General features: G+C 57.0%; 1 protein-coding gene across 2 annotated transcripts; it reads left to right on the forward strand.

Moving 5' to 3' along the window:
• On the forward strand, window positions 1-25291 carry Col6a2 (collagen, type VI, alpha 2). 2 transcript variants are annotated; one of them, XM_005375925.2, is made up of 28 exons: window positions 1-109; window positions 9819-9965; window positions 10042-10637; window positions 10752-10772; window positions 11431-11496; window positions 12608-12661; window positions 12744-12788; window positions 13061-13087; window positions 13285-13311; window positions 13390-13434; window positions 13699-13752; window positions 14052-14114; window positions 14429-14491; window positions 14684-14773; window positions 15117-15179; window positions 15677-15739; window positions 15951-16013; window positions 16294-16356; window positions 16655-16705; window positions 16979-17014; window positions 17261-17323; window positions 17972-18034; window positions 18142-18177; window positions 18628-18673; window positions 18756-18908; window positions 19003-19455; window positions 19751-19789; window positions 24221-25291. In XM_005375925.2, the coding sequence occupies exons 2-28, from the start codon at window positions 9845-9847 to the stop codon at window positions 24817-24819; spliced, it is 3063 nt and encodes a 1020-aa protein (XP_005375982.1). In that variant the 5' UTR covers window positions 1-109; window positions 9819-9844; the 3' UTR covers window positions 24820-25291. The 2 variants fall into 2 exon arrangements, with proteins under 2 accessions (XP_005375982.1, XP_005375984.1); XM_005375927.2 differs by lacking the exon at window positions 24221-25291 and adding an exon at window positions 21812-23443.
• Window positions 25292-27910: the final 2619 nt, after the last annotated feature.

Here is a 27910-nt window from a genome sequence, read left to right on the forward strand (position 1 = left end):
CTCCCTGCCCTCCCTCCCCGCCCTCCGCTCCCCTCCCGCCGCCCGCCGCCGCCCTCCTGCCCACTCTGCGCCCGCCGCTCGGCCGGCAGGACCGGAGCCCCTCGGCCAGGTGAGTGCTGCCGTCGGGCGGTGCCAGGGCGGATGAGACGGTCGATGGTGTCTCTGGGGCCAGCCCGCCGCCGTGCCCCGCTTCGGACCACCGTCCAGCCCGCCGCCGCCGCGGTGTCCTGCCCGCGCCCCACTCGTGGCCGTCTGCGCCCGCTGCCCCGCGGTCCCTTCGGTCTCTGGGCAACACGATCCGGTGGGGCTCTCGGCGCCCCACTTCCCAGCTGCCCGCTAAGCCCCGGGGCCGAGATTCCTGCATCTCCGCAGGCCGCGAGGGCCGGGAGGCCGAGGTCTGGAACCTCTGGCCTGGGGGACTTGGAGGGAGGCTGGGGCGGACACCCCAGCTTGGGCCGCAGCGTGGGGCGCAGGGCTCCGGGGGTACTCCTGCAGGGAGGAGGGGCGCTCTGGGCAGCAGACAGGGGCCTTTGGAGTTCTGGAGGGACAGCACAGGTCACAGCCCCCGCCCCGCCGAGGACAGTCCAGCTGCCCGGTCCCTCCCCTGGACTGTGCCCACATGACTGAGGGACCCCTCGGGAGAGGAAGGCGCCCAGGGCGCAGCACCCCGCCGCGCACCCACCCTGGGACTCCAGGGCGCCGCGGCAGAGCCCAGGGGCCCAGCGCGCCGGGTGGGAAGGCTCTCACACTGGGGAGCCCGCGCCCTGGAGAACCAGGCACCCCGAAAGAAGGAGGCCTGGGAGCCACCAATTTCCTGTTGTTTTTCTTCCAACCAAGTAGCTTTGGCTTGGCAGCCGGCTCACATTTAACTCCCCAAAAATACTAGGGTTTATGTGCTGCCTCCATTCAAGGAGCCCAGGAAACAGAACCATCACCAAGGGGGGCGGGCAGGAGTCCTGGGCCCGGCTGAAGGGGTCCCACGTGTGGGAACAGTGGGTCCCCTTTGCAGGGCGCACAAGTCTTGGGGCCAGTGAGCTGCTTCGGCGCTGCCCCTCTGCAGGTGAGGGTGGCTGTGAGTGAGTGGGAAGGGCAGCACCCCCGCAGAGCCAGGCTCACATTTTGTCAGAGCGCAGGCGGCACCTTCTGCACTGCTGAGGACACTGTCTCCGGCAAACACGGCAGCTCTGCTGGGGGGAGTTCTGGTCTCTCGGGGCCATGGGGCTGTGGGCAGCCAGGGCCTCCAGATGCAGCTCCCAGGGTCCAGGACAGAAGGGCCCAGCACCCAAGGGGCTAGAGATCTTCCCAGGCCTCTGATTCTGAGAACAGACCAGGCCGGAGCGCATCTGTGGTTCTTGCCCAGCAGGCTGCTGGGGTCCCCACATCCTTTAGACAGACTGTTCACAGTCCAAACCTCAGGTTTTAAAAGCTGGGGAAACCCAGCTCTTGTGATTACTCAGAGAAAACACACAAAGTGGGACCCTTTCCTTCCTCGGGGCACCAAACTCTGGTGAGTCTGTCCTGCTCTGCCCTCTCACATGTCCACGCCAAGCCAAGTCCCCCCCATGCGGGCCACTGCCCCGGGGTGCATGTGCGGCGGGGGGCAGTGAAGGACATTCTTCAGGGGACACCCAGCAGAGGGGGAGCCAGGCGGGGTGCCGCGCAGGCAGTCCCCCGTGTGTGAGGGCTTCAAGCTCATGGTCAGAACCCCACACAGGGAAGCAGAGCAGGATCGGGCCTCTCTGCAGTGGACACTGCTGCGGTCTTTTCCGACTTGCCCGCCCTCAGGGGACACCACGGCCTGGTGTGGGTTGGTTCTGGGTGTCTTTGGTTTTACGCACCGCAACATTATCTGGTCGCTGACATGTGTGGTTTCGCTGTGACTTGCCTGGCTGTGATTTCTGCCGTGCTCCTATTGGTGTTCATCTTTTTACTGCTTAGCAAGAGCTTCCTACAAGCACACAATTTTTTCTTGTGGTAAAATATACATAATATAAAATGTAGTGTCTTTTGCATGTTTAAGTGCGCAGTGCAGTGGTATTAAGCACCTTTTGTTGTTCTGCAACCATCATTGCCATCTGCATCCAGAACGCTTCATGGTGCAAAACTGAAACCCATGAACGAGGACCCCCAGCCCCTCCCAGCCCTGGCAGCCACGCTTCCACTCTGTCACATGACTGTGGCTGCCCCAGGTGATCCATGTGAGAGGAACCGTATTGTGTTGTCCTTGGCCCCTGAGTCATTCTGCTCTGCATAATGACCAGGTCCTTCCATGGCATGGCAAGGGGCAAAGGTGCTTCTAACCCTTTTCCAAACCAGCGATGTCCCGTCCAGGTCTGTGCCCACTTCCGTTGCGCTTACCCACTTCCCATTGTGCTTACCCACTTCCATTGTGCTTACCCACTTCCATTGTGCTTACCCACTTCCCATTGTGCTTACCCACTTCCGTTGCGCTTACCCACTTCCATTGTGCTTACCCACTTCCATTGTGCTTACCCACTTCCCATTGCGCTTACCCACTTAGCTGCTGCTGGCCATGTAGGCTGCTCCCATGTTTTGGCTGTTGGGAACAGCACTGCTGTAACAGGCAGCATCCAAATGCTCTTCCAGCCCCGGCTTCAGCTTGGTTGAATCTACACCCAGAAGTGGAGCAGCTGAGTCATGGGTTCTGCTGACAATCCTGAGGAACCACCATCCCATCTTCCACAGCGGCAGCACCGTTTCACGTCCCCCCAGGAGTTCCCTAGGGTTCCCCCACCGCACGGCCTCCTAGCAGTCGCCCTGTTTGTTTTTTGTAGAACCCATACTGTGGGTGCGAGGTGGCGCATCGGAATTCTTATTTGCATTTCCTTGATGGTCAGTGATGTTGGCCACCTTTTCCCCCGCTTGTTGGCCATTTGTATGACTTTTTCAAGAAATATCTACTGAAGTCCTTTGCTCATTTTTTTAATAAGTTCGTTTTTGTTGTTGAGTTTTGGGAGTTCTTCATATATTCTGGATATTAATCCTTATCAAATATGATTTACAGATCTTGTCTTCCATCCTCTGGAATCCCTTTTCACTCTGTTGATAGTGTCTTTCAATCACAAAAACTTCAAATTTTCGTGAAATCCAATTTATCATTTTTTTTCTTTTGTTCCCTGTACCTCTGATGTCAGATCCAAAAAATCCTTACCAAATCCAATGCCATGAGTTTAGAGCACCATGCTTTCTCTTAAGAGTTTTGTAGTTTTAGGTTTTCTCATATTAGGTCACGTTTTGAATTTATTTTGTGTATACTATTAGGTAAGGATCTAACGTCATCACTTACATGTGGATGTATAGTTTTCTTAGACCATTTGCTGAAAAGACTGCCTTTCCCCCAGTGAATGATCTTGGAACTCTAGTTGGAAATCTTCAAGCATGTATGCTAGTTGGGCTAACTTGTGGGCTCTGTCCTACAGAGGACCATATGTCCATGTCTTTATGCCAGTACTGTACTGTGCTGATTACTGTACCTTTGTAGTAAGTTTTGAAGTCAGGAAATATGAGTCCTCTGTCTGACTTTGGTGTCAGGCAATACTGGCCTCACAAAATGAGGTAGGCAGTACCCTGTCCTTTTCAAGTTTTGTGGAAAGTTTGAGAGGGGCTGGTGCTAATTTTCCTTTAGATGTTTGGTAGAATTCTAAGTAAGGCTCTCAGGTGCAGTGATTTTCTTTTTCAAGAGAGTTTTGGTTACTGATTCCATCTCTCTCTCTCTCTCTCTCTGTCTCCCTCTCCCTCGACAGGGTCCCACGGTGCAGTTCAGACTGGCCTTGAGCTCACTTTGTAGCCCAGGCTGGTATCGAACTCACAGCGATCCTCCTGCTCAGCCTCCCAAGTGCTGGGATTACAGGAGTGTACCACCACACCTGGCTTTTTGTGTGTGTGTGTGTGTGTGTGTGTGGTCTAGTCTTGGTAAGTTTTATGTTTCTAGGAATTTCTCCATTTCCTTTAGGTCTTCTAACAGCATAAAATGTGCTCACAATACCCTCTTATGATACTTTCTATTTCTACAGAATTAATGAGAGGATCCCCACTGCCATATATGGTTTTAAGTAATTTGAGTCTTTTCTTTTTTTTTAGTTCACCTAATTAAACATTTGTAAAATCTTGCTGATTTTTTTTTTCAAAAAATCAACTTTGGGTTTAATTGATGTTCTCTATTATTTTTTTCTATTTTGTTACTTCTGTCTTTGGTTGCAGTTTGTTTTTTTCCCAGTTCCTTCAGTTCAAAGTTAGGTTGTTGATTTTAGCTATTTCTTGGTGTGTGTGTGTGTGTGTGTGTGTGTGTGTGTGTGTGTGTGTGTTTTCTGGTACAGGGGATTGAACCTAAAGCTCTTTTTATTTTTTGAGGGTCTCACTAAGTCACCAAATTGCTCAGGCTGGGTTTGAATTTGTGATTCTCCAACCTCAGGTCCCAGGTACAGAGATTATAGGTGTATGCCACCATGCCCAGTTCCTGTGTTGTTTTTAATGTTAACATTTATAACTAAATGTTTCCCGCTTGGCACTGTTTTCACTGTATAGTACAAGTTTTGGAAATTTTTGTTTAATTTTTATTTATTTCTAACTTTTTCTAACTTTCTTTGTGGTTTCTTCTTTGACCTACTGGTTACTTATGAGTGTTGTTTAATTTCCACACATTTGTGATTTTGATTTCTAACTTCACTGTATTGGAGTCTGAGACGCTTTTTAGGCTCTGCCTCTTTAAACCTGTTGCCCCTCCCGGTCTGCTTAAAAGGTGCCTTTTTCTACCTTCATTTTCTATTTCTCCTTTTGGAAACCACACACAGTATGTTCTAAAGCAGCTACATGTACAGAGGAAGCCAGCATGTCACTGCACCTGCTCAGGGAAGGTGCAGACTCAGGTAACACCCAAGGACCCTGGGCACAGAGACACCCCACAACAATCACAGATGAAACAAACGGCAGCAGTGCCAGGGTTGGAGAGGTTCTAATTTCCAAGTGTCAACAAAATATCATAAGGCACCTGCAGTATAGAAATAACCATGAGATACCATCTGTGAAGAAGGCCAGATGGTAGATCTAGACAAAGATGTTAAAACAACTGTTTTAAAGATGCTCAAACAAGAGAAGGAAGATGTGAAGAAAGGTGAGAAAATAGCGTGTGAAAAAGCAATGAAAAGCCAGAAAGAAGATCTGGAGCTGGAAAGTTCCCTTGAGGAAATCAAAGGTGCTTTAAACAGGGTAAAGAAAGAATCAGTGAACTTAAAGCCATGGCAGTGGAAAGTACTGAGGCTCAGGAACAGAAAAAAAAAGGCTAGAGAAAAGTGAGCAGAGTGAGGGGCTTTGGTCCCAAGAAGCACCATGAAGATGCCTGATGTGAACACTGTAGGAATCCTACAGGTGAGAAGGCAGAAGGGCAAAGAGTATGTGAAGAAATAATGGCTGAAAGAAAACGTCACAAATCTGATGAAAGACATGAATATAAACATCCAAGAATCTCATGAACTCCAAGCAGGGAGAATTCAGAGGCCCCTACTGAGACAGTATAACCAAACTCTAAAGGCAAAGAATTTTATAGGCAGCAAGTTTGAGGTTTGTATAACTCATTATATACAGACTTCACAATAAGACAGCAGCAGATTTCTTATCAAAGTTCAGAGGCCAGAGGGCAGTGGACTGGCATGTTCAAACTGTCAACCACAAGCCCTATATCCAGCAAAACTGTCCCTTAAAACTAAGGAAAAAACTTAAGGCATTTCCAGATCAACAGAAGTGGGGAAGGAAGGAAGGAAGGGAAGCAGGGAAGGAAGGAAGGAAGGAAGGAAGGAAGGAAGGAAGGAAGGAAGGGAGGAAGGAAGGAAGGAAGGGAAAAGAGCTTATCAGCATTAGATCTGCCCTGCAGGAAATGCTAGTGGGAACCTTGAAGATTGAAATGAAGGATGTTAGATCAGCATCAAAGTCGCATGAAGGAATAAGGATCTCAGTAAAGGTAAATACACAGGCAAATACAAAAGCTAGTATCATCATAGCAATGGAGTGTAACTCCAGTTTTATTTTCTGTATGATTTTTTTTTTTTTGTACCGGGAATTGAACTCAGGACCTTGTGCTTGCCAGGCAGGCACTTATGCCACTGAGCTATATCCCCGGCCTTATTTTCTGTATGATTTTTAAATCATGCTCTTTTAAAAAAATCAGTCTAAAAGCTAATATTATTATAACTATGATTTATAATTTCACATTTTATTTGCTACATAATTTCAGAAACTAATCCATTAAAAATAGTTATGATACAATATGTGGTCAGCCCCCCAAAACTGGGCTGCACATCCACAAATTTAATCAACTGCAGACTGAAAATATTTGAAAAGGAATTTTGGCCCTACTGACACGTATGGAACTTTCTTTCCTTGTCACTGTCCCCTAAACACTGCAGTATAACAACTATTTGCATAGCTTTTGCCCTGTGCTAGGCATTGAAAGCAACGTAGATATTATTTAAAGTAAAGGGAAGATAAGCATAGGTTAGATACAAATACCACACCATTTATAGAAGAGACTTGAGCTTGGGATTCTAGTATCCACAAGAGGTTTGGAACCAACCCCATTATTATCTGACTGAGGGACAACCGTATGGAGATGTAATTTTGTGACATTAATAAATGAAAAGGCTGGGGACAGAGCCATTCAAAGAGCAGCTTTTGTACATTATTGAAGTGAAGTTGGCCTAAATTCAGGTGTTTTAATTTCAGGATGTTAAGTGTTATACCCATGGTAAGCACAAAGAAAATGAACAATACATGAAAAGGAAATAAGAGGATTTAAATAATTTGCTACTAAAAATCAAACACAAAAGAAGACAGTAATACAGAAATCTAGGGACACAAAGCTATAAGCTATAACAGATGTGAAGTAACAGTCTTTTTCATCAGTAATTATGCTAAAGGTAAATGGGCTAGATTCTCCAAGCAAAAGAAAGAGACTGTCAGACTGGATTCAAAATACTATAATCCAACTTTTTGTTGTATATAAGAGACTGGCTTTAGATCCAAAGGCACAAATAGGTTGATAGTGAAAAGATGGAAAAAGATACTTCACTGAGTAGCAGAGAAAGCACACGTAGCTGTGCTATCTAAACAGGTTGCAAGAGACAAAGAAGAAAATTAAATATTAATAAAATTCTCAATGAGAGAAGATATGACAGTTTTAAAAATATGTCCATATAATTACACACCCTCAAAATCCCTATAACTTAAGAAAATGAGAAGCCGACTGCACACTGGGAGAGGGGCTGCCCAGCTCCTCGTCTCATCCTCCCTACTGCTGCCTTGGCGTTTAGGAGGGCTCCCCAAGGTGGCACTGGCCCTGGGTCTCACACAGGGCGAGAAAGTTCCCTATCTCGGCTTCCTGGACGGTTAACACCTCACAGCCCTGTTTTCTCACCTCTCTTCTTGCACTTTTCTCAGCTGCTCTCACTTATTCCTGCAGGAGGAACCTAGGTTGATTTTGCCAACTCTTACCAACAAAAATCGTTCTTGGAGATTTTAATTGAAATTGCATGCAACTGTAGACAAGTTAGAAATAGCTGATGTTCTAATACCTGTTAAGCAAGTTAGACGATTTACCCAAGACGAGCTCTGTCCTCTGGGCTGTGGGGAAAGCTTAGTTTTTCCCTAAGTCTCGTGCACTCGTTAACTTTGTTCCCTGGGTTTGTTTTGTTTTTTCTTGCTGACATAAACAGTATTTTTTCCATAGCATTTTCTAATCACTTGTGACTGACAGAAAAGAACCAGCAGCTTTCTGTATAATCTCACAAGTCGCTGGGTCGGGAGGTTGGGAGGGCTCTGCTGGCTGCACTGGCCCTGGATCTTTCATGGGCAGTGGAGATCCTGACTGAGGCGACTAGGAGGCTGACTGGGGCTGAAGGGTCTGCTGCCAGTTCGGCGCCCACCCTGCTGTCCATGTGATGCGGCAGTTGGCCTCCCCCTTAGCAAGCCGTGCTAGAGACAGCCAGGTGGTGTGGAAACCACACTCCATCCTCATGCACAGGCCGGATGGCAAGAGGTGTGAGAGGACACGGCTGGCACCTGCCTCAGCACCCACGTGGGCTCCCTGGGGCACCTCCTGCACTTTGTTCTGAGGTATCTCCCTTTGCAGATGTTCTAGAATTTTTACACCGGGAATCAGCTCCCCCCACCCCTCACGTGGCCTCACTTCCTTAGCTCCCTTCGCCTGGCAGGTACAGGCCCCCCATCCTTGGCTGGCAGCCCTGTCACCCTGGCACTTCTGAGGCCACCTGTCTCCTGTCCGCACACTTCCAGGTGTGCGGTCTGCCCTCACTGGTTTCTCCGTCTCCTTCGCTGTCTCTTCCGAGCTCTCCGATACTTTTCCTTATCGTCGGTCGCATTCAGTACCAAACCTGTGGCTCCCTGGCTCCACTGCCCTCTCCAGCCAATGCCCTATCTGGGTTTGTTTTAAACCTTTTTTAAATTCTTTTTTAAAAGAGAATAAAAAATAATTTTAAAAACCCCTTAGAAACGATACAGAGCTTCACTAAACAAGATAATAGGAATTCAACAATGGTTGTTATATTGCATATTGTTGTCTTCAGATTAGTTGTTCAGATTACCAGATAAAAGCATGCAAACTTGGTCAAAAATATTTTAAAGAAAAAGAATTTAAGCATTAACTGTTCCTTTCAACAAACCAATAGAAATCAGCAGTACAATTATCCTGTGTGGATAGCTTTCTTTCTCTTCTCTTTCCCTCATCTCAGTTGCTCTTTCCTTTTGAGCAGTTTCCTTCCCTTTCACAGTATCTGTTGTACCTTTCAGATTTTACTTACTCTTTCTTACACTAGAGAGACAGTACGATGCTTACACATCTAAAGCCCTTTAACACCTGTGCTCTGGAGGGGCCTCCTTTGCTTTCGGCAGCTTCCCAGGGGTTCAAGTTGGGAAGAGTTCTGTGCAGCCTGCATTCCTGCCCCAGAGTCCTCTCTGCCAGTCTCTTTGCGCTCAGTGAGGGCAGGCAAAGGCCGTGGACAGTGGGACACCAACTCTGACACATGTCCTTCCCCCCCCACCGCGTCCACACAGGACGTATCCCGGCAGCCCCCCTGCAGGCTGCTGCTAGGATGGAGCCCTGGGTCACGGCCTTTGCTAGCCCAAGGGACGTGTGCGCAGAAAGCAGGGTGGTGCTGGCTCCGTATCCCATGACAGTGGGTGTTTCCAACAACTCCTGTGCTCTTTCAAACCCGTGGCTGCCTGCACTGTTCTAGGGTCCCCAGGCCACATGACCCAGCCAGGAGGGACAGCAAGGCCAGCTCTGGGCCTGTGCAGGGGGCCTCCCCAGGCATCATGCCAGAGCCCAGGCCATACCACAGGCTCATTGGGACTTGATTGGCAGTATCTTGATGCAAAACTGTGCTAGTAATAACTAGGTCTGGACAGCCCTGACCTCCCTCTGTCCTCACCAATGTCCCCAGTGAAGGAGACCAGGCCTAAGGGCATGGCCCTGGCCAAGGTCACACACAAAGACTAGGAGCCACCGGGTAGAAAAAGTCTTCCTCTGTCCTCCTGCTTCTGGTGCAAATGGGTGGGAGTGTGGGTGTGAAGACAGCCCTGGGCTGCTACCCCACTTCCCTGGGCCAGAACTGAGCCCAGTTGGGCTCACTGTGGTGGGCAGCCCCTCTGAGGGTTGGAGGGGTGGGGCACAGTCCAGGGGCAGCAACACCATGCACCAGGCCCCTGCCTCCTGCAAGCTAGCCAGGCCCCCTGCATAGTGGGGTGGTGGTGCCTCTGTGGCGCTGCCTGCAGTGCCTCCTCCCTTGCAGGACTGAGGCTCAAGGTGACTGCCACGATGCTGCGGGGCCCCTTCTCAGCGCTGCTGCTTGGGGGGCTGCTGGGGGCCCTCCATGCCCAGCAGCAAGAGCTCATCTCACCTGACACCATGACCTCCGAGAGGACCAACAGCTGCCCAGGTACCGGGGCTCGGGCGGGGGTGGCTGGGTGGGGAAGGGAGCCTGCTAGACAGGCCCTGACACCCGGTGTCCTCAGAGAAGACCGACTGCCCTGTCAACGTGTACTTCGTGCTGGACACCTCGGAGAGCGTGGCCATGCAGTCGCCCACCGACAGCCTGCTCTACCACATGCAGCAGTTCGTCCCACAGCTCATCAGCCAGCTGCAGAACGAGCTCTACCTGGACCAGGTGGCACTCAGCTGGCGCTACGGCGGGCTGCACTTCTCTGACGAGGTGCAAGTGTTCAGCCCACCGGGCAGTGACCGAGCCTCCTTCACCAAGAGCCTGCAGGGCATCAGCTCCATTCGCCGGGGAACCTTCACCGACTGCGCGTTGGCCAACATGACTCAGGAGATCCGCCGGTCGGGGGCACGTGGCGTCAACTTCGCTGTGGTCATCACTGATGGCCACGTCACGGGCAGCCCATGCGGCGGCATCAAGCTGCAGGCCGAGCGGGCCCGAGACGAGGGCATCCGGCTCTTCGCGGTGGCGCCAAACCAGAACCTGAACGAGCAGGGCCTGCGGGACATCGCCAGCGCCCCGCACGAGCTCTACCGCAGCAACTACACCACCATGCGGCCGGAGTCCACTGAGATCGACCAGGACACCATCAACCGCATCATCAAGGTCATGGTGAGCAGTGGGCCTTGCGGGGAGGATGGGCGAGACCCCATCAGGCTGGGTGACCACAGAAACCCAGGCTATCGCTGACCAAGGCCCTCTCTGTCTTGCCCTGTCTTTCCGCAGAAACACGAAGCCTATGGAGAGGTGAGTGGCGCTTCCCTCTCCCACCCACACTGGCCTGCTGCCTGTGGCCTCCAAGGACCCCACAAAGCACCACTCTGGGCTCTGGCCCTCGGAGGCTGCAGCTTCGTGTGGAGGGGAGGGAGCAAAACCATCTGCTCTGTGTTGGGCCCAAATCTCAGGGCTTGGACACAGGCTCCCACCCAACCCAGGCTGCTTGGATCAGAGCCAGGTCACCCTTGAGTGCAGGAGTTGAGGATCCTGGCTCTGGTGGGAGGCTAAGTCCAGCCCAGGCTGGGTCAGGCAGCGGCAGTACACACCCTCAGACGTCTGTGACACTCTGTGTGCCATGTGCCAGCTCTGGCTCCCAGGGAAGGAGAGCAGGAGCCTGAGGGCCCCACCCAGTGTGGACCCGGTGCTCATGGCTCAGGTTTCAGCCCTGTCCAGAACAGCACCTGGTCAGCACCAGTTGCTGTGTCCTCCTCACTACAATCTGTGAGACAGGAAGGCCCCACCTGCTAGGGGCCCACGTATCTGCCCCTTCATTCTGGTGCCCCGGCTTGACGGGCACTTTGGGGCCCCTCTGAGAGTCCCAGCCACACGTGTCCCGAACCTGTATCCTGCCGGGGAGCCTTCCCACCAGCCTGAGCTGCTGTCCCTCCACTGTCCCTTCTCATTTCAGTGCTACAAGGTGAGCTGCCTGGAGATCCCGGGACCACCTGGGCCCAAGGGCTACCGTGGACAGAAGGTGAGACCCCAGCCACCCTGCACCTCATGTCTGAGGCCAGCTGAGCCTCTCTCACACGTGCCACCCTGAGAAACCGAGGCTCAGATCTGCCCACACCCATTTAAACATTTTGAGAAAAGTAAGACTTTATTTTAAAATTTAAGCCTTACCATTAAAACACTTGTCAAGCAAGCAAGCACACTCAGGTAGGTGTAACACAAGACATGTTACTGGGGACACGGCTGCGGAGTTGCGGAACCTGCTTTGAATGGTCCCCTGCGTTCCTAACATCAGAGGTGTATGGAACAGGACCCTTCCAGACTCCACTCCCAGAGAGTTTGAAACCCCGACCATTCCTGTCTGTTAGAAACTGCAAGGCAGAGGCAGGAGAATTCTGCAGCGACACAGGACCAAGCATTGAAAGTAACTCTCAAGGAAGTTGCTGCTTTCTTTCCAAACATGGTGACGGCGTCTAGACTAGCAGGGGTCTGAAGAGACATCACCAGGCCACCGGCCAGACCTGCCACCATCCTCCCGGTTTCTCTGATCCTGGCAGCAAAGCCCATCCTGCCACAGCCAGGAGTGAAATCACCACTGGGCAGCCTGGCAGCCCACAGCATGGTGGCGGCCAGGGCCTGCAGGAGGGCACTATTGGGGCACTCGGAGCCGCCGTGCTCAGCTCCCCCTTCGCGCCTCAAGTCTTCCCTGCTCCTCTGCCTCTCAGCACCTGGACAAGAAGCACGTTAATAAGTGGGTGCAGTCATCAGTAAACTCCTTTCCAGGGCATGCAGCTTTCATATGGCTTCCTGAAGCCCTGACCTGTGTGCAGTTACTGGGGTCCCTACCCCATTCAGAGGTAGTAATGTCACCATGAATGCCATGGTGCTGGGGACAGTCAGAGCCCTGCAGTTGTAGCCATGGATACAGAAGGGTGCCTTTTACAGGTGGTTTCCCAGAGAATTTGCTGGGCTCAGAGAAGAGTCCAGAGGCTGGGACTTCAGGGGTGGTTGACTGACTCCACGATCTGGAGGCCAGTGGCCCTCGACCTACCACTCAGGGGAGCCAGTGGGTCTCCATTGCCCGTCCTTCCACCATCCCTCAGTTTATCCTTTTCCCTGCCGTCTGCTTTTAGGGTGCTAAGGGCAACATGGGCGAGCCAGGAGAGCCCGGACAGAAGGGGCGACAGGTAAGCATTCCCACCCCATACCCCCAACCACCCTCCCACACCCCAGAGCTGGGGCTCCATCCAAGCCTATGTTCTTTCACAGGGAGACCCCGGCATCGAAGGCCCCATCGGATTCCCAGGACCCAAGGTGAACCCCACTGGGTGGCAGGGGTCCTGATTCAGGGGACCTGGTGCTATTTGTGGTAGGCTCCCCCATCCCAAAGATTACCCCAAAACTGTGTGTCCATCCAACCCCTCGTCCAGCCTGTGTTCGGAGCCTGCATGCAGTTTCCAGGCGACAGACATGGGACCCCGCCCACCTCATGTTCTCATCCTGTCATCCCGGTCTTCCCTGTCCTCCCAGCCCTACCCCCGGACCCCAGGGTGCCTCTGTGACCCCTGCCCTTCCTTCTGCCCTAGGGTGTGCCTGGCTTCAAAGGAGAGAAGGTAAGTGTAGATGGCAGAATCAGAAGCAGATCCTGCTTTAGCCCACTGGGCTGTCCTAGGTCCCGGGCAGGTGGGGTCTGGGGTGGTCAAACGCAGTTCCCCCAGCTTCCTGCTGACCCAAGGGCTCACACCTTGGCCCAGAGCCAGTGGTGTCCAATGCCGGGAGCTCAGCTCATGCCTGCTTTCCCCCTACGCAGGGAGAATTTGGAGCCGACGGAAGGAAGGTAAGCAAGTGACGCCCACCTCCCTGCTGCTAAGGAGACCAGGATCAGCGCTCACGACCCCTCTAATGTCCTTTCCAGGGAGCCCCCGGACTGGCAGGCAAGAATGGGACCGATGGACAGAAGGTAGGGTGAATCTCAGCCTGGTGCTTCCCTGGCCACACACGCGCACACACACGCACAGGTACACAAACACTCATACGCACACTCATGCACACTCTTGCACGGGCGCACTGTGCCCCGGCCGCGTTCCCAGGAAGCACCTCCATGGAGGTCAAACGGGACAGCTCTTAGGATGTCTCCCTCAGCCCTGTATCATGGCCAGCCGTGCCTGCTCTCCCTCCTTGGACCCAGAACCGCTGACCTCTCCTCTGCCCCTTCCTCCTTCAGGGCAAGCTGGGCCGCATCGGACCCCCAGGCTGCAAGGGAGATCCCGGAGACCGGGTGAGGATTCCGGGTTCCTGGAGACTGACTGAGGGTTCTGGGGCACCTGGCTCCTCCCTTCCGGCCAGCCCCGCCCTGCTCATCCCTGGCCATAGCCCTCAGGCACTTCCACCTGGCTGGCGTTTCTGTGGGTTGAGTGCTGTGGGCCTGCTCATCAGTGCCATCCTCGTGGGTGGGGGTCTCAAGGAGTCAGGGCCCATAGCGAGGTGGGAGACAGCCTGAGGCTCAGAGGACAGGCTTTGCTGACCCTGCACAGCCGTCTGCGGCCCTGGCCAACAGCACACCTCCCCTCCCCTCAGGGCCCTGACGGGTACCCAGGGGACGCCGGGAGCCCAGGCGAGCAAGGAGACCAAGGTGCCAAGGTAGGTGACGGAGAGGGAAGCCCACAAACAGCGCCTGACACACACGACGGTGCCGCCAGGATCCCCTGCGGGGAGTGCGCTGTCCCGAGGCTGGCAGCTCTGGCCTGGTTGCCTGAGACCCAGACCCAAGCCTACGCCCTGCGTGTCCCTGTCCCCTGTGCTCCTGGAGGGTTCAGAGCAACCTGTGCAGGCCCTGCCAGTGCCTGACGTCCTGGGTGCTCCGAGGATGGTGGGGCAGGCACAAGACCCCCAAGACTTGCCAGGTCCTGCCCCTCCCTGCAGAGGGTTGAGCTGATCTCTCCAAACTCTCACAGGGGGACGCTGGACGCCCAGGACGCAGGGGCCCCCCAGGAGACTCTGGGGAAAAAGGAAGCAAGGTGAGCCCCTTGGAAATGGCCACCCAGCCACCAACTGCTGTGCCTCCTGGGTGTGAGGACGGAAAGCCCAGCTGTGTGCCGAGCTCATGCAGCCCCTCTGTCCTCTGCTGCCAGCTGTCACGCACCCCAGGGCCTGAGAGTCCTTGCTGCCCACCTGCTCACAGTAGCTGTGCTGTTCCCTACCCCATACAGGGTTACCAAGGCAACAATGGAGCCCCTGGAAGTCCAGGTGTGAAAGGAGCCAAGGGCGGGCCTGGGCCCCGCGGACCCAAAGGCGAGCCTGTGAGTCCCTGCTCCCCACAGCCCCAGGCCCAGAGTCCGGAGCAGGCAGAGTCCCCTTCCGCCTCAGCCACCCTACTGCAAAGGGCACCAGGGCCAGCCACACCCTGCAGGGCCCCCCAGGTCTGAACTGGGGAGACATCCGACTCCCAGGCTGACCTGTGAGGAGACACAGCCCAAAAAGGTGTCCGTCCCCACCCAGCAGCGCCCCAGTCAAACACCAGCTCCCCAGAACTGCAGCCTGAGCAAGACCCCACGCCCCCTAAATCCTTGAGGGCCAGAGCCCACAGACGGGGGCCCCAGGCATGCAGAGTCAAAGCGGCCACCAACACGTCTGTCCCTGCAGGGGCGCAGAGGAGACCCTGGAACCAAGGGCAGCCCGGGCAGCGACGGCCCCAAGGGGGAGAAGGTGAGTCCCTCGGGAGGCAGCTTGGCCCGGGCCTCGTCTGTGTCTGCACTGTGGCCCCACCCTGGACGCACAGGCCTCAGCCCATCCACACCTGTCAGGAGAGCCAAACGCAGCGAGGCCGCCCCGCAGTGGGGGTGGGGGCTACTCCCAGCAGAGTCAGGAAAAGTGGGGTGCAGATAGGCAGGACTCTCACTCCCAACTCCTGGAGGATCCTGGAGGACACCCCCACGGTCCCACACAGGCCATGCACCCTGCCCCACCCCGAGGTCCCTGCCCCACACGCAAACTCTGGCAAATGATACTGATGGGCTCTTGGCGTGGGCCGCTCCGCGGGTCCCTAGAGACGGTGGGCCCTGTCCCGCCAAGATGCTCAGTGGAGCCAGGGCAGTGAGATGGGGGCACCCCGTTCCAGCATCTACCTGGACAACCAGTCAGACCCTACCTCACACACCCCACACTGTCCCCAGCTGTGACCTGACCCGGCTCTCTTCCCACAGGGGGACCCTGGCTCTGAGGGGCCCCGAGGCCTGGCTGGAGAGGTTGGCAGCAAAGGAGCCAAGGTACTAGAGGGTAGGGTGGGCAGGTGGGCAGGTGGGCAGGAGGCCAGGCCTGTGCCCCACCCTGCCTGCAGGCCCCGCCAGGCCCTGTGGTCAGGGCTCAGGCGGTGCCAGGCCCAGAACCCCCCAAGCAGCAGAGCCTGGGCTGTGCCCCAGACCCAGCCTCTAGATCTCTGATACCACAGAGGACCCAGCCTGACCCCTTCTTTTGCAGGGAGACCGGGGGCTGCCTGGACCCAGAGGCCCCCAGGGGATACTTGGGGAACCTGGGACGCAGGTCAGTGTCAGGCACCCCATCTGCACTCCACCCCACTCCACGGGATCCTGGGCTCTGTCTGTGGCCAGCACTGCTGGCTGCTGGCAGCCGTCCCATGGCCATGGGCCAGAACCTGCCCCCCACAGGTCCCTCTCAGCTGGCCCCATTCCGAGGGCAGCACAGGGAGCTGGGACCATGTGGCCTGTGGGTCAGAGCTGGCCTGGGGTGGGCTGGAGACCCCTGGGTGCCCATCTATTCCTGTCACAGCAACTGTGCTGACCCCGTTTTTTTCCTGCCTCAGGGATCTCGGGGAGACCCTGGTGACGCGGGGCCCCGTGGAGACTCAGGACAGCCAGGCCCCAAGGTACAGCCTCCCCGGGCAGGGCCGGGGTGCAGGGCACTGGACAGTGACAGGGTGCCGCAGGGTGCAGCAGGGTCTTCGGGTACCGTTGCTTGCCTCTCAGCTCCAGCCCTGGGCTGGGGATGGGGCAGGGGAGTTTGGGGTGGCCTAAGCACCCCCCATGTGAGCTGCAGTGCCTGACCTGGCAGGCTCCACTCACAGCCCAGTGGTGCCAGTCCCGCACGCCCATCCCGTCCCAGCGCTGGCCAAGGTCCCCACCCCTCCCACGGTGCACTCCAGGTGACCGCGCCTCTTCCTGCAGGGAGACCCCGGCAGGCCTGGCTTCAGCTACCCCGGACCCCGAGGGACACCCGTGAGTCTGGGTCTGGGTCAGGGGCTGGGATGGGGCTGGACCTTGCCCTCAGTGGCCCTCGAGGCCTCCTCTGTTGGGTTCAGGGGGCTGTGGCAGGTCAGCGGCCACGGACAGGTTCCAGCCTCGGGGACAGTGTGCGGGGCACGGACAGTACCGCGGGGCCCCTGCTGAGGCAAGGGTGAGCCGAGTGTGGATGCTGATGGCTACCCCTGCTCCCTGGGGTCCCCCCCAGTCTGAAGCAAGCAAGTCTGACCTGCGTGTGTTTCCTAACAGGGAGAGAAAGGAGAGCCTGGCCCACCCGGCCCTGAGGTACGCCCTGCCTCTCCCCGCTCCGGGGGTGGGGTTCTGCATGCCGCACGCACAGTGGCCTCCACGGGTACATCCCTACCCCAGCCAGGTCCGCAGCCAGCTGGCCATGCATGGTGGCACCAGCCACAGCCAGGTCCCTCCTGACAAGGCATGGTCATGTCCCGGACAGGCTGGGTGGTCTCCTGGGACAGGCAGAGCCTGGAGACGGGCGCCCCACCCAGGCTAACGTGTGTATCCCTGCCACAGGGCAGCCGAGGAGACTTCGGCATGAAAGGAGCACCTGGGAGGAAAGGCGACAAGGGGGAGCCTGTGAGTGCCATGTTCACCCTGCAGCGGGGACCCAGACCTGAGCACAGCAGGGGCCTGCAGCTGACTGCACCCACCTGTGCCGAGTGCCAACCGGAACAGAAAGCGGCTCAGGCTCCTCCCAGCCCCATCCACCCTGCCCGCATCATCACCTCATGTCCCCTCGCCTGCACAGCCCAGGCCGGGCCAGGAGCCCAGCAGGCAGCACAGTGGATGGGCGGCCGCACGAGGGCTGGGTGGAGCACAGGCAGGGTGGACACGGGGTAGACAGACAGACAGGAGAGCCAGCAGTGAGTGCATAGGCAGATGAACAGGCAGAGACACGGGCGCTGGATGGTGGTGGGCACATGGGTGGGCAGATGGACGGGTGGAGGGACAGGTGAGAGTGGGTGGTGGCCTGGAGCATGAGGGACAGTGGCAAGTGGATGGTTGGGGTGAGAGCAGCCATGGCCCACCATGGCCAGGGTCCAGTCTGGGTCATCACCCGAGCTCCTCTGCACTCTGCGGGGCCCTTGCCTGCCCCAGGGGCAGAGCCTGGGTGTTCTTTAGCGGAGAGTAATGCCCACCTTGCCCAGAAGAAAGATGGGGCCACTTTTGGGGAGCAAGGACCCGCCAGGGCATTGCTGAGCCCACCTGCCCTCTCTTCCACAGGCCGACCCTGGTCCTGCGGGAGAACCGGGCCCTCGGGGGCCAAGAGGAGACCCAGGGCCCGAGGTAGGCCGGTCCCCATCCCTTGTGTCCAACCTGGGCTGGCCCTGGGCCAGTGCGCTCTGAGCAGTGGCCCCAGCCGTTCTCCTGCCTCATTGCTCTCCTTCCTGTAGGGTGAGCCTGGCCCCCCCGGAGACCCCGGCCTCACGGTAGGTGTCACAGGGTGACTCAGTGTGCTCATCTGTTCTGTTTTGTTTTGGGTTTTTGTGTTTGTTCGTTTGTTTTGTTTTGTTTTTCACCTTTATGAGACAGGGTCTCCCTATGTAGTCCAGGGTGGCCGTGAACTCACTCTGTAGCCAGGCTGGCCCAGAACTCACAGTGATCCTCCTGCCTCAGCCTTCCAAGTGCTGGGATTGCAGGCATGCACCACCTTGCCTGGCAGCATCCTTGTCTGGAAATGTCCTTCTTGCTCCTAAACACCAGGAATAAGGGCAGCAGCCAGGGGTGGTACGCAGGGTGAGGTCAAGGGTGAGGTCAGGGGTCATACCCAGCCACTTCCCTCTGTGGCCTCCATTTCACATGGGCGGAGACGTCACCATGCCCAGGGCCGGGGACTCTCCTGGGGACACTCCCCAGGACTGCCCATGCGCATGTTGCAGGAATGCGACGTCATGACCTACGTGCGGGAGACCTGCGGGTGCTGTGGTGAGTCCTCACCCGAGTCCCCGCCTCGCCCAGCCCCTCTTCTGGCCCCTGTCTCCCACCCACTGACCCTGCCGCCCCCCAGACTGCGAGAAGCGCTGTGGTGCCCTGGATGTGGTCTTCGTCATCGACAGCTCCGAGAGCATCGGCTACACCAACTTCACCCTGGAGAAGAACTTCGTCATCAACGTGGTCAACAGGCTGGGGGCCATTGCCAAGGACCCCAAGTCGGAGACGGGTCAGTGGGGGGGGTGTCCCTGGCAGCATCTTGGCACACTGCACCACGAGGTCTGCACCGGCCTTGGCATGCCTCACGTGAGCGGCCCTTGCAGGGACGCGCGTGGGTGTGGTGCAGTACAGCCACGAGGGCACCTTCGAGGCCATCCAGCTGGACGACGAGCGCATCGACTCCCTGTCCAGCTTCAAGGAGGCCGTCAAGAACCTGGAGTGGATCGCGGGCGGCACCTGGACACCTTCTGCCCTCAAATTCGCCTACAACCAGCTCATCAAAGAGAGCCGGCGCCAGAAGACGAAAGTGTTTGCTGTGGTTATCACGGATGGGCGCCACGACCCCCGTGACGACGACCTCAACCTGCGGGCACTGTGTGACCGCGACGTCACAGTGACGGCCATTGGCATCGGTGACATGTTCCACGAGAGGCACGAGAGTGAGAACCTCTACTCCATCGCCTGTGACAAGCCACAGCAGGTGCGCAACATGACGCTCTTCTCCGACCTGGTGGCCGAGAAGTTCATCGACGACATGGAAGACGTGCTGTGCCCAGGTGAGCAGCGTCCCGTGCCAAAGAGAGGGGGTCCTCTGCCCCGGCTAGGGGGCTCAGTGCCCGAATGGGGGCCATGCCCAAGTGTGGGAAGGTCATCTGCCCAGATGGGGAGGTCCCCTGCCCAGGTGAAAGAGTGCCCTGTGCCCAGCTGAGGGCAGGACCTCTGCCCAGGTAAGAGGGGTCTTTGCCCAAGTGGGCATCAGGACCCAATGCTGACCACAGTGCAGGCCACTGGGTGGCCACCGAGGACCTGGTGGGCACTGATGGAGACCCTGGCCGCTCTGCTCTCTTCCAGACCCTCAGATCGTGTGCCCAGAGCTTCCCTGCCAAACAGGTAATGTGGCCTCCCCAAGACCCCACCCCAGGCTGGAGAGCAGCCCTGGCATCCTCCCTGCTAGCCTCCAGGGCCAGGGCTGAAGGGCTTGTGTGACCCAAGGCCGCATGCTGTAGAGACGCCCCTCCCTTGGAATTTGCAGCCCCAGAGCCCAGCACAGGCAGAGCCTGGTGCCAGGCCCAACCTGGCACCACAGGTGGCACTGCTGGCCTGGGCAGGGGTGGTCCTTGGCTGCTGCTGGGTTGGGAGGTGGGCGTTCTGCAGGGAGGGAGCCCTGCTCATGGCCTCAAAGTCTTCCCATGTGTTAGGCAGCCGTATCTTCTGGGCTTGCAGGATGAAATGGTTTATGTAAGACTTCTGAGGCAACCATGCCAAAAGCCACGCAGCTCCCAACCTCTTACTTTAACCCTGCCAGCAGCCTTCATATCTTGGCCCAAAGTGCCAGGCCGGAGGAGCGCCCAGGCCGGGGCTGGGAACGGCCGCATCTGTGCTCTATTGCGCCTCCCAGCTGCAAGCAGCTAAACACTAGGGCCCAAGAAGCTGGCCTTCCCAGGAGTACTGGGGGTACTGGGGACCCTGGGCTCCCCAGGGGTTGCTGTGTCGATGGTGGTATCCCTGGGCACAGGTGGTGCTCTTCAGGCTCTATGTGCAGGTGGGTGAGGTAGCGTGACAGGCCAGTCCTGTCACCCTGGGCTGTGCCTGGGCAGCTGCCCACGTAAATCTCGGCGACAGCCACATGGACCTGGTCTCTGCCAGAGGTGGGGTCTGGGGCTGCACTGAGAGCCTTGGTGGGATCCCAGGGGAGTGAGCTTCCACAGGGGGTGCCTGGCCGTGACACAGGTCTGATCCCAGCCTGGCCCTGCACACGGGGAGCAAATGCCACGCTCATCTCAGTCCCAAGAGCCGAAGCCAGCTCGCCCACAACCCAGTGTCCCCGCTTTGCTCCTGACCAGTCGGGGAGCCTTGTCTCTCAAGGGGGAAGGGCTCGGACCCAGCAGGCGCTCTCTGCCAGCATGGCGGGGCTGGCACACTGTCACAGCAGTGCCTGCTAGGTGCCAAGTGACTGCACGTGCTCCGAGTGCAGTTGTGAGTGTGCTTCGCCCTCTGTCTCCTTTTCTGTCGACGTTGGACCACGACCACGCTGGCCTCAGGCTGCAGTGGCCCAGGACCTGGACCGGGCAGGTTCCATGGGGTGCACCCCAGCACTGGGAGGGTGGTGGTGAAGGGGGCAGGGAGGAAACGGGGACCTCAGCCACTCTAGCCCCACAGCCACCCCTCCTGCCCCAGCCTCCACACCCCCCACTGCACTTGCCAAGTGCCCCTTCCTTTACGGCCGCGTGTGGCTCCAAGGTGAATTAGACCGGGCAACCTTGGGTTGCAAATGCTGTCCTGGGTGAGCAGCCTGGGCCACACCGCTCCGTCCACCCAGAAGCCGGGCCAGGGAGGACTCAGCCACGTTGGGGCTCCTGAGGGTGCCAGAGAAACAGGACAGGGAAAGGCTGCTATGGACCTGCACTCAGGAGGGGTCAGACGCAGGGAGCCCCAAGCGCACTGGGGGCCAGGGCCTGTGGGGCTGGGCTGCTCCAGCCGCTTCAGGGTTTGCTGATGACTGCTTCCAACCAGAGCCCGCCGAGTCAGGGCGGCAGAGAGGGAGCGGAGGGCCAGAGACCCTGTGGTGGGTTCAGTGCAGGGACTCGCTCTCAGCCGCTGCTTCTCCCCGGGCGGTGTTCCGAGGACGCAGCCTTGTGCTATGGAGGCAGGGGTGGCACATCTGGTCAGTCTGCCCAGAACTGCCCGCAAGGTCTCCAGTGGCCACAGGTGCCACCATTTCGAGGTCTCCTCCCTCGAACTGTCACTTGCTGCCAGCTCCCCACCACCACCTCCTGCCCGGCCACACACCTGCCACGCCCGCTGGAGCTCCTCACCGTGCCTGCCCAGAGCCCTCCCCGAGGTCCTCGCTCTGCCTCCTGGAGAGGCCAACGCGCCCGAGGCCCTAACGTCTTCTCTGGACGCCCCTTGCAGATGGATGGCGGCCTGGCGGCGAGCCCCCGGTCACCTTCCTCCGCACGGAAGAGGGACCAGACCCCACCTTCCCCAGGACCATCCCCCTGATCCAGCAGTTGCTAAATGCCACGGAGTTCACGCAGGACCCAGCCGCATACTCCCAGCTGGTGGCCGTGATGGTCTACACTGCCGAGCGGGCCAAGTTCGCCACGGGGGTCGAGCGAGAGGACTGGATGCAGCTATTCATCGACACCTTTAAGCTGGTGCACAGGGACATCACGGGGGACCCGGAGACCGCGCTGACGCTGTGCTGAGGCTGTGGGCTGCTGTGCAGAGCTTGTAGCTTGTAGCTTTCCAGGGCTACCGCATAACTGGGCTCTAAGATGCAGGAATTTGCCTTCCCACAGTCTGGACGCCCCTAGTCCCCATCTAAAGCCTTGAGGGCCATGCATCCCAGAGCTCCAGGGGAGGCTCCTCCCACCTCAGCCTTCCTGCCTCCCTGCGCCTCTCCATGGCCTCCTCTGTCTCTCTGGGACCCTCATCCATATAAGGACACCAGTCACTGGATTTGAAGCCCACCAACTCCAGGATGTCACCTCCCCAGATCCTTCGCTTAGGGCTAAGGTGGCGAAGTGCTTGCCTAGCACCACACAAGCAAAGTCTCAACTTAGCTCCCCACGCAGCCCTCATCACCAAAAGGGACCTGCACAGCTCCTTCAGTTGGATGTGGGCATCCGTAGGGGTCACCATGTCATCTGGCCACATGGCCCCTCTCCTGCCGAGCTGGACATGGGGGACCGCAGTGGAGGGCATGAAATCCCCCTGGCCCGGTTCTTGTTGAGCCCAGAGGCTGAAAGAGCCGGGTCCTGGGGCTGGGGATCGATACTGGGGGTGGTGACGTGTGTGCTCAAGGCACAGGGTTCTGTGTGAAGGTGCCTAGGGCTGGGTGACAGGGAGTCCTTATGACCTCCTGGCACCATAACCCCATTTGAACTGGTGTCACCTCTATTAGTCAAACACCCAGAGCTGCCCCCATCTGGGCATCTGCACCCCCAGCCTGGCTCCTGAATCAGTGGGGCGTCGTCAGGGAACACTCACCTGGCAGGACCTTCACTGCCCTTGGCTGCATGAGATAAGCATGGGGCGGGTTTCTCTCCTAGTGTGGGGACAGGTGGGGTGACCACAGCAAGGTCACCACCCCTGAGGCGAGCTCAGACGTGGGACACCTGAGCCAGAGGAGCACCCCCTACCTGGCTGGGCTTCTGTCCTTCCACCACTCATGTGGGGCCACAGGCAGGAGAAGGGAGCCCACAGAAGCGGGAGGCAGAGCCTGAGAACCCCAGTTCCCTGTCTGTCATGCGTCTCCGTCACTTCCCTGAAGGTGCTGCCCCACTGTATGTCCATCTCCGTGCCTGTGAGAACCACTGTGGATTGGGTCTTAGTTCAAGGGGCTCAGGGAGTGCTGCGGTCCCTGAGAACTTACTAGATGTGCTAAGCAAGTTCCAGCAGCAGTTTACACTAACTCAAGCTACGTCGTGAATAAGCTCGCGGAAGTGCCCGTCTGCAGCAGATGCTCTCCCGCTGGGGCGGGGCTGTCCTCAGGCACAGTGAACAAATGCTGAATGTTGTATAAAAGCTGAAACGTACAAAGGGAATGCATTGCTGTGCTCAAGTGGGCTTCTGGCAGGCTATACCCCGAGGACTCTGAAGCTAGGGGCACACAGCATCCTGGTGGTACTGCTAGGGTTAGGGCACTGTCCCTAATGGGATCCCCAGGAGCTGAAAGACCTGGGTTGTGATAGCACCCTCCCTTTTCCACCCTGAGGGACCCAGCTGTGTCCCTGGTGTGCAGACAGTTGGGCCCCAGTCCATGGTCTCTGAAAAGACATTTAGGTAAGGGCTTGGCCTCAGCCCTGGCTGCAGCCACACACTGTCCTTCCTGATCAGGGGTGGTGACTGTCCACACGGGAAAGGGTCCTCTTGTCACAGTGCATCTCAGCGGAGCCCACACCAGCTGCCTGGGCTCTGGCCATACTGTGCTTGCACACAGGAAACCCTTGCCAAGTGGGAAGGGATGCAGCTGTCATTGTGAGAGAAACATGGCCCAGCCAGCTGCAGGGCCTCAGGGCAGAGCAAACGGAGGCCTGGAGAGAGAAGAACAAGCCAGGGGCCTTTGAGAGGTCCTCTCTCTCACCCACCCAAAGGTGGCTCTTGTGCAGACAGCTGTGGACGGGGAGGGCCTGAAGGTGACTCCTCTGCCCAGGTCCCGGTTTGAGTCTGGGATCAGTTCTGGTGGGAGGACTCTCAGGGAGGCTGTGGCAGGCCTGGTGGATGAGGACACATTCCCACTGAGACCTAGCCAAGGGCCCCAGACCCATGGCATCCACCAAACACCCACCTGTGCCCACCTCACATCTCCCCCCGCAGAGCTGTACGTGGCGCAGTGCACACAGCGGCCCGTGGACGTCGTCTTCTTGCTGGATGGCTCCGAGCGGCTGGGTGAGCAGAACTTCCACAAGGCGCGGCGCTTCGTGGAGGAGGTGGCCCAGCGCCTGACTCTGGCGCGCAGGGACGACGACCCGCTCAATGCCCGGGTGGCACTGTTGCAGTTCGGGGGTTTGCAGGAGCAGCAGCTGGTCTTCCCGCTGACCGCCAACCTGACCGTCATCCAGGAGGCACTGGAGGATGCCCGCTACCTCAACTCCTTCTCGCATGTGGGTGCAGGTGTGGTACACGCCATCAACCAGGTGGTGCGTGGTTCACAAGCTGGGGCACGGCGCCACGCCGAGCTGTCCTTCGTGTTCCTCACCGATGGCGTCACCGGCAATGAGAGCCTGGAGGAGGCGGTGCACTCCATGCGCAAGCAGAACGTGGTACCCACCGTGGTGGCTGTGGGCGGTGATGTGGACATGGACGTGCTCACCAAGATCAGCCTGGGTGACAGGGCTGCCATCTTCCGCGAGAAGGACTTCGACAGCCTAGCGCAGCCCAGCTTCTTTGACAGGTTCATCCGCTGGATCTGTTAGCAACGCCTGCCCACTGTGCCTGTCACCACCCCATCCAAGGTGCTAACCAGACCTCAGTCCACCAGACTAGCCGGGCTGTGCACTGGGCCTCTCCGCCAGCGAGAGCCCTCCTCCCATTGAGGCCAAGACAGAGGACCCTGAGCCCAAGGCACAGCCCCTCCAGCTCCCTGGGGTCCCCTCCTGCCTCCCCATTGCCCACACCTGCCCTCAAGGCCCCATATCCCAGAGGCCCCCAGAGCCCCCTCCCTGGCTCTGCTCTCACTTAGCGCCTGCTTCCCTCACCCACCTACAACTCCTCTAAAAGGCTTCTACCGCCCCCATACCCGGCCTGGGCCCTGCCCTCACCTGACCCCTGAGGGCCACCTCAGCACCCCGTGCCCTGTACTCCACAGCCCAATAAAGGCTTTGAACCCGCAGGTGCCGCGGCACCTGTGTTTGTGCCAGTTGCACATGCAGCCTGGCTACACACCCACCTGGATTGATCACTGCCCTCCATCTCCCAGCCCTAACCCAGCCTCCCCGAGAGGGGCAGGGACCACAGCGAGGCACTGGTCCCCACACTTCCCAGGCTGTGAGCTCGGCACAGCCCCTGGGGGCCCTGGCTGGGAACACTGCTCTGGGCGGTCAGCTTCTGCAAACTCCAGGAGGCTCCGAGACGCTCTGCTCTGCGTCAGCTTAGGCCGCACAGATGTAAGACTGCTTGGCCTCCGGCACTCTCGTCTCCCAGTTCCGAGCCACAAGTCCCGCCTGGGGCGGTGGCGGGCAGCACTTCCCCGGGAGAACTTCCGGGAGCCTGTGCTGCCAGCTCCAGGCCCTGGGAGCTCTTGGCTTGCAACAGCACCATTGCTGACTTCACGGGGTGCTCTGCCTATCCACATTCCCCTGTTTGGGGGTTGTTTCTTCTTCCACAACAGTGGATAAATTTTTATTGAGCCATTTAGTTTACCACATGAGGTAAAAGGAGAAGCAGTTCTCCATAGCCAGTGTTTTACGCGGTGGTGGTCACGTATTTTAGGGTTTCGGTTTTCTGAGGGATGATGTCTCTCAGAAGCGAGGCTCGGGAGTCTTAACACTGAAGCCTTGAATTTTCCAATTGACTCGTCCCTTCTGAGAGCCACAAGCTTAACTCCCTAAGTTTCAAGGTCAAGTTTTGCCATTGTTGCTGTTTTTACAGCACCTGAAATGCAGTTACCCAGTCACCATCCCCTAATTCCACCTCAAAAATGAGTTTTGCTGTGGTGAAACTTCGGCGGTGGGCTGTGCTTTCTCTCCTAAGCCACACGGATCCTGTTCTTGCTGTCCTGTATTCATCCCAACAGTGCTGCGTCCACCCTCTGATAACTGCCCTCAAACTTAACTTTTCTCTGAGCTCATGTGAGCAGCAGGGCCAATCCCAGCCTGCAGTGCTCCTTTCCACCAGCGGTGAGCAACAGCCCCCTTCTGGAGAAAGCTGGCTTTGTCTGCCTTTTCCAGCTTAGCGTTTGTGAGTTTGGTGGACCCTCGTCCAGTCTCTGCACCCAGTTTCCTCAGAAATTAATCTAGACTGTAGTCCTACAGAAACGTTCCTTCTTGGGCAGTTGCCCCACAGCCCACACCTGCTCTGACTCAGCCATCACTGTCTTCCTCCCTGTTCACAAGGATACCAATCACCCTGGGCTAGGGCTCGCCATGCCCCAGTGTGTCCTCTGCATGCCTATTTCCAAATAAGCTCACATTCTGACATGCAAGACATGAACTTGGGCAGCCCTTCTTCCCACAGTGCTCTGTAGCACCTCGTCCATCCCCTCTTGGGTGTTACTACTATTCTACCTCTCTGCCATTGGACTGCACAGCTTGCAGCTAGAAGAATGCCCACTGTTCTGTTGCCCTCTTCCCCTTCATCCCTCCTCAGAAAAAATGAGAGACCTACGCATGCCCATAAGTCCCTACCACCCAAGTGTCTCGCCTACACCACCATCCTGTCACCAGAAACTTCCTGAGGAGGGGAAGGCAGAGGGACACAGTGCGCCCTCTACCCGTCAGAGCTCACCTCCCACAACCATGACCTAGATCTCTCTGAAGGGAAAGGACATCACTTTCTGTGATGCCAACCCCTGCATATGCACCTGAGATCCAGAGCGGGTGAGAAAGACAGTCCAAGAGAGGGGACTTCTGAAACCAGTGACGAGAAAGAAAGGTCCCACTCACCATTTGCTCACCAACATCCCTTCACCAGCTATTCCAGATGAGCAAATGCTACCAAGATCCCACAGCAATATGCCCTCACCTACATTCTCTCACAAACATCCTTACCAGCACGCCCACAGCATCATCCCAACATCAAAACTCACTGACATGCACCCAGCATCCCCTCACCAACATACCCACAACATTCCCACCAAAAAATCCACACACTGATGTGCACACCCAACTTTTCACCAATAACTTCTCACCAACATCACTCACAAAATCCCTTCACTGATGCACCAGAACATTCCTACACGTAAGCCCAGTCACTGACACACACACACACCATCTCACCAACATTTCCTCAAGAATATGCCTTTACCAACACACTAAAATCCTACCAACAAAATCACACCAGTGTTCCCTTACAACTCCACTTTACCAACAACCCCACAATATGCCTTCACTAGCATCCCAAAAGAAACATCCCCTCACCAAAATGCTGTCACCGTCTTCACCTGTATGTGCTCATCAACATCCCTATTTTAGTGTCTCCACACAAATGCTCCCTCACCAGTGCTACCTCCTCAGTGTCACCTCACCAATGTCACCACACCAATATGCCCTCCTCAGCACTCCTTCCTCAAAAGTCTGTCTTCGACATTACCTCAACAACATCCCTTCACAGTAACCACACACCCAACATCCCTCTCTCAATGTCCTTACAAGTCCGCCTCCTCATCCTCTCCAACGTCCCCTCCTCAGCGTCCCTCACCAACATCTACTCAACAGTGTGCCTGGGCCAGCATCCCCTCACCATCTCTTAAACAACATCCAGTCAACAACAGCTTCCAACACCCAATACAAATGTCCCACCAGCGTTCCCTCACCAACATTCCTCTTAGCATCCCCACACCAGTATCCC

The sequence above is a fragment of the Chinchilla lanigera genome, unplaced genomic scaffold (genome assembly GCF_000276665.1).
Source record: "Chinchilla lanigera isolate Chin_1 unplaced genomic scaffold, ChiLan1.0 scaffold00006, whole genome shotgun sequence".
Lineage (NCBI taxonomy): Eukaryota > Metazoa > Chordata > Mammalia > Rodentia > Chinchillidae > Chinchilla > Chinchilla lanigera.

Excerpts from the sequence above, each read along its gene's own strand:
- Col6a2 (XM_005375925.2), top strand. The coding sequence starts at position 9,845 with ATGCTGCGGGGCCCCTTCTCAGCGCTGCTGCTTGGGGGGCTGCTGGGG. Across the intron at positions 13,312-13,389 it reads TTGGAGCCGACGGAAGGAAG|GGAGCCCCCGGACTGGCAGG; the intron begins GTAAGCAAGTGA and ends TGTCCTTTCCAG. Across the intron at positions 18,674-18,755 it reads GGAGACCTGCGGGTGCTGTG|ACTGCGAGAAGCGCTGTGGT; the intron begins GTGAGTCCTCAC and ends GCCGCCCCCCAG.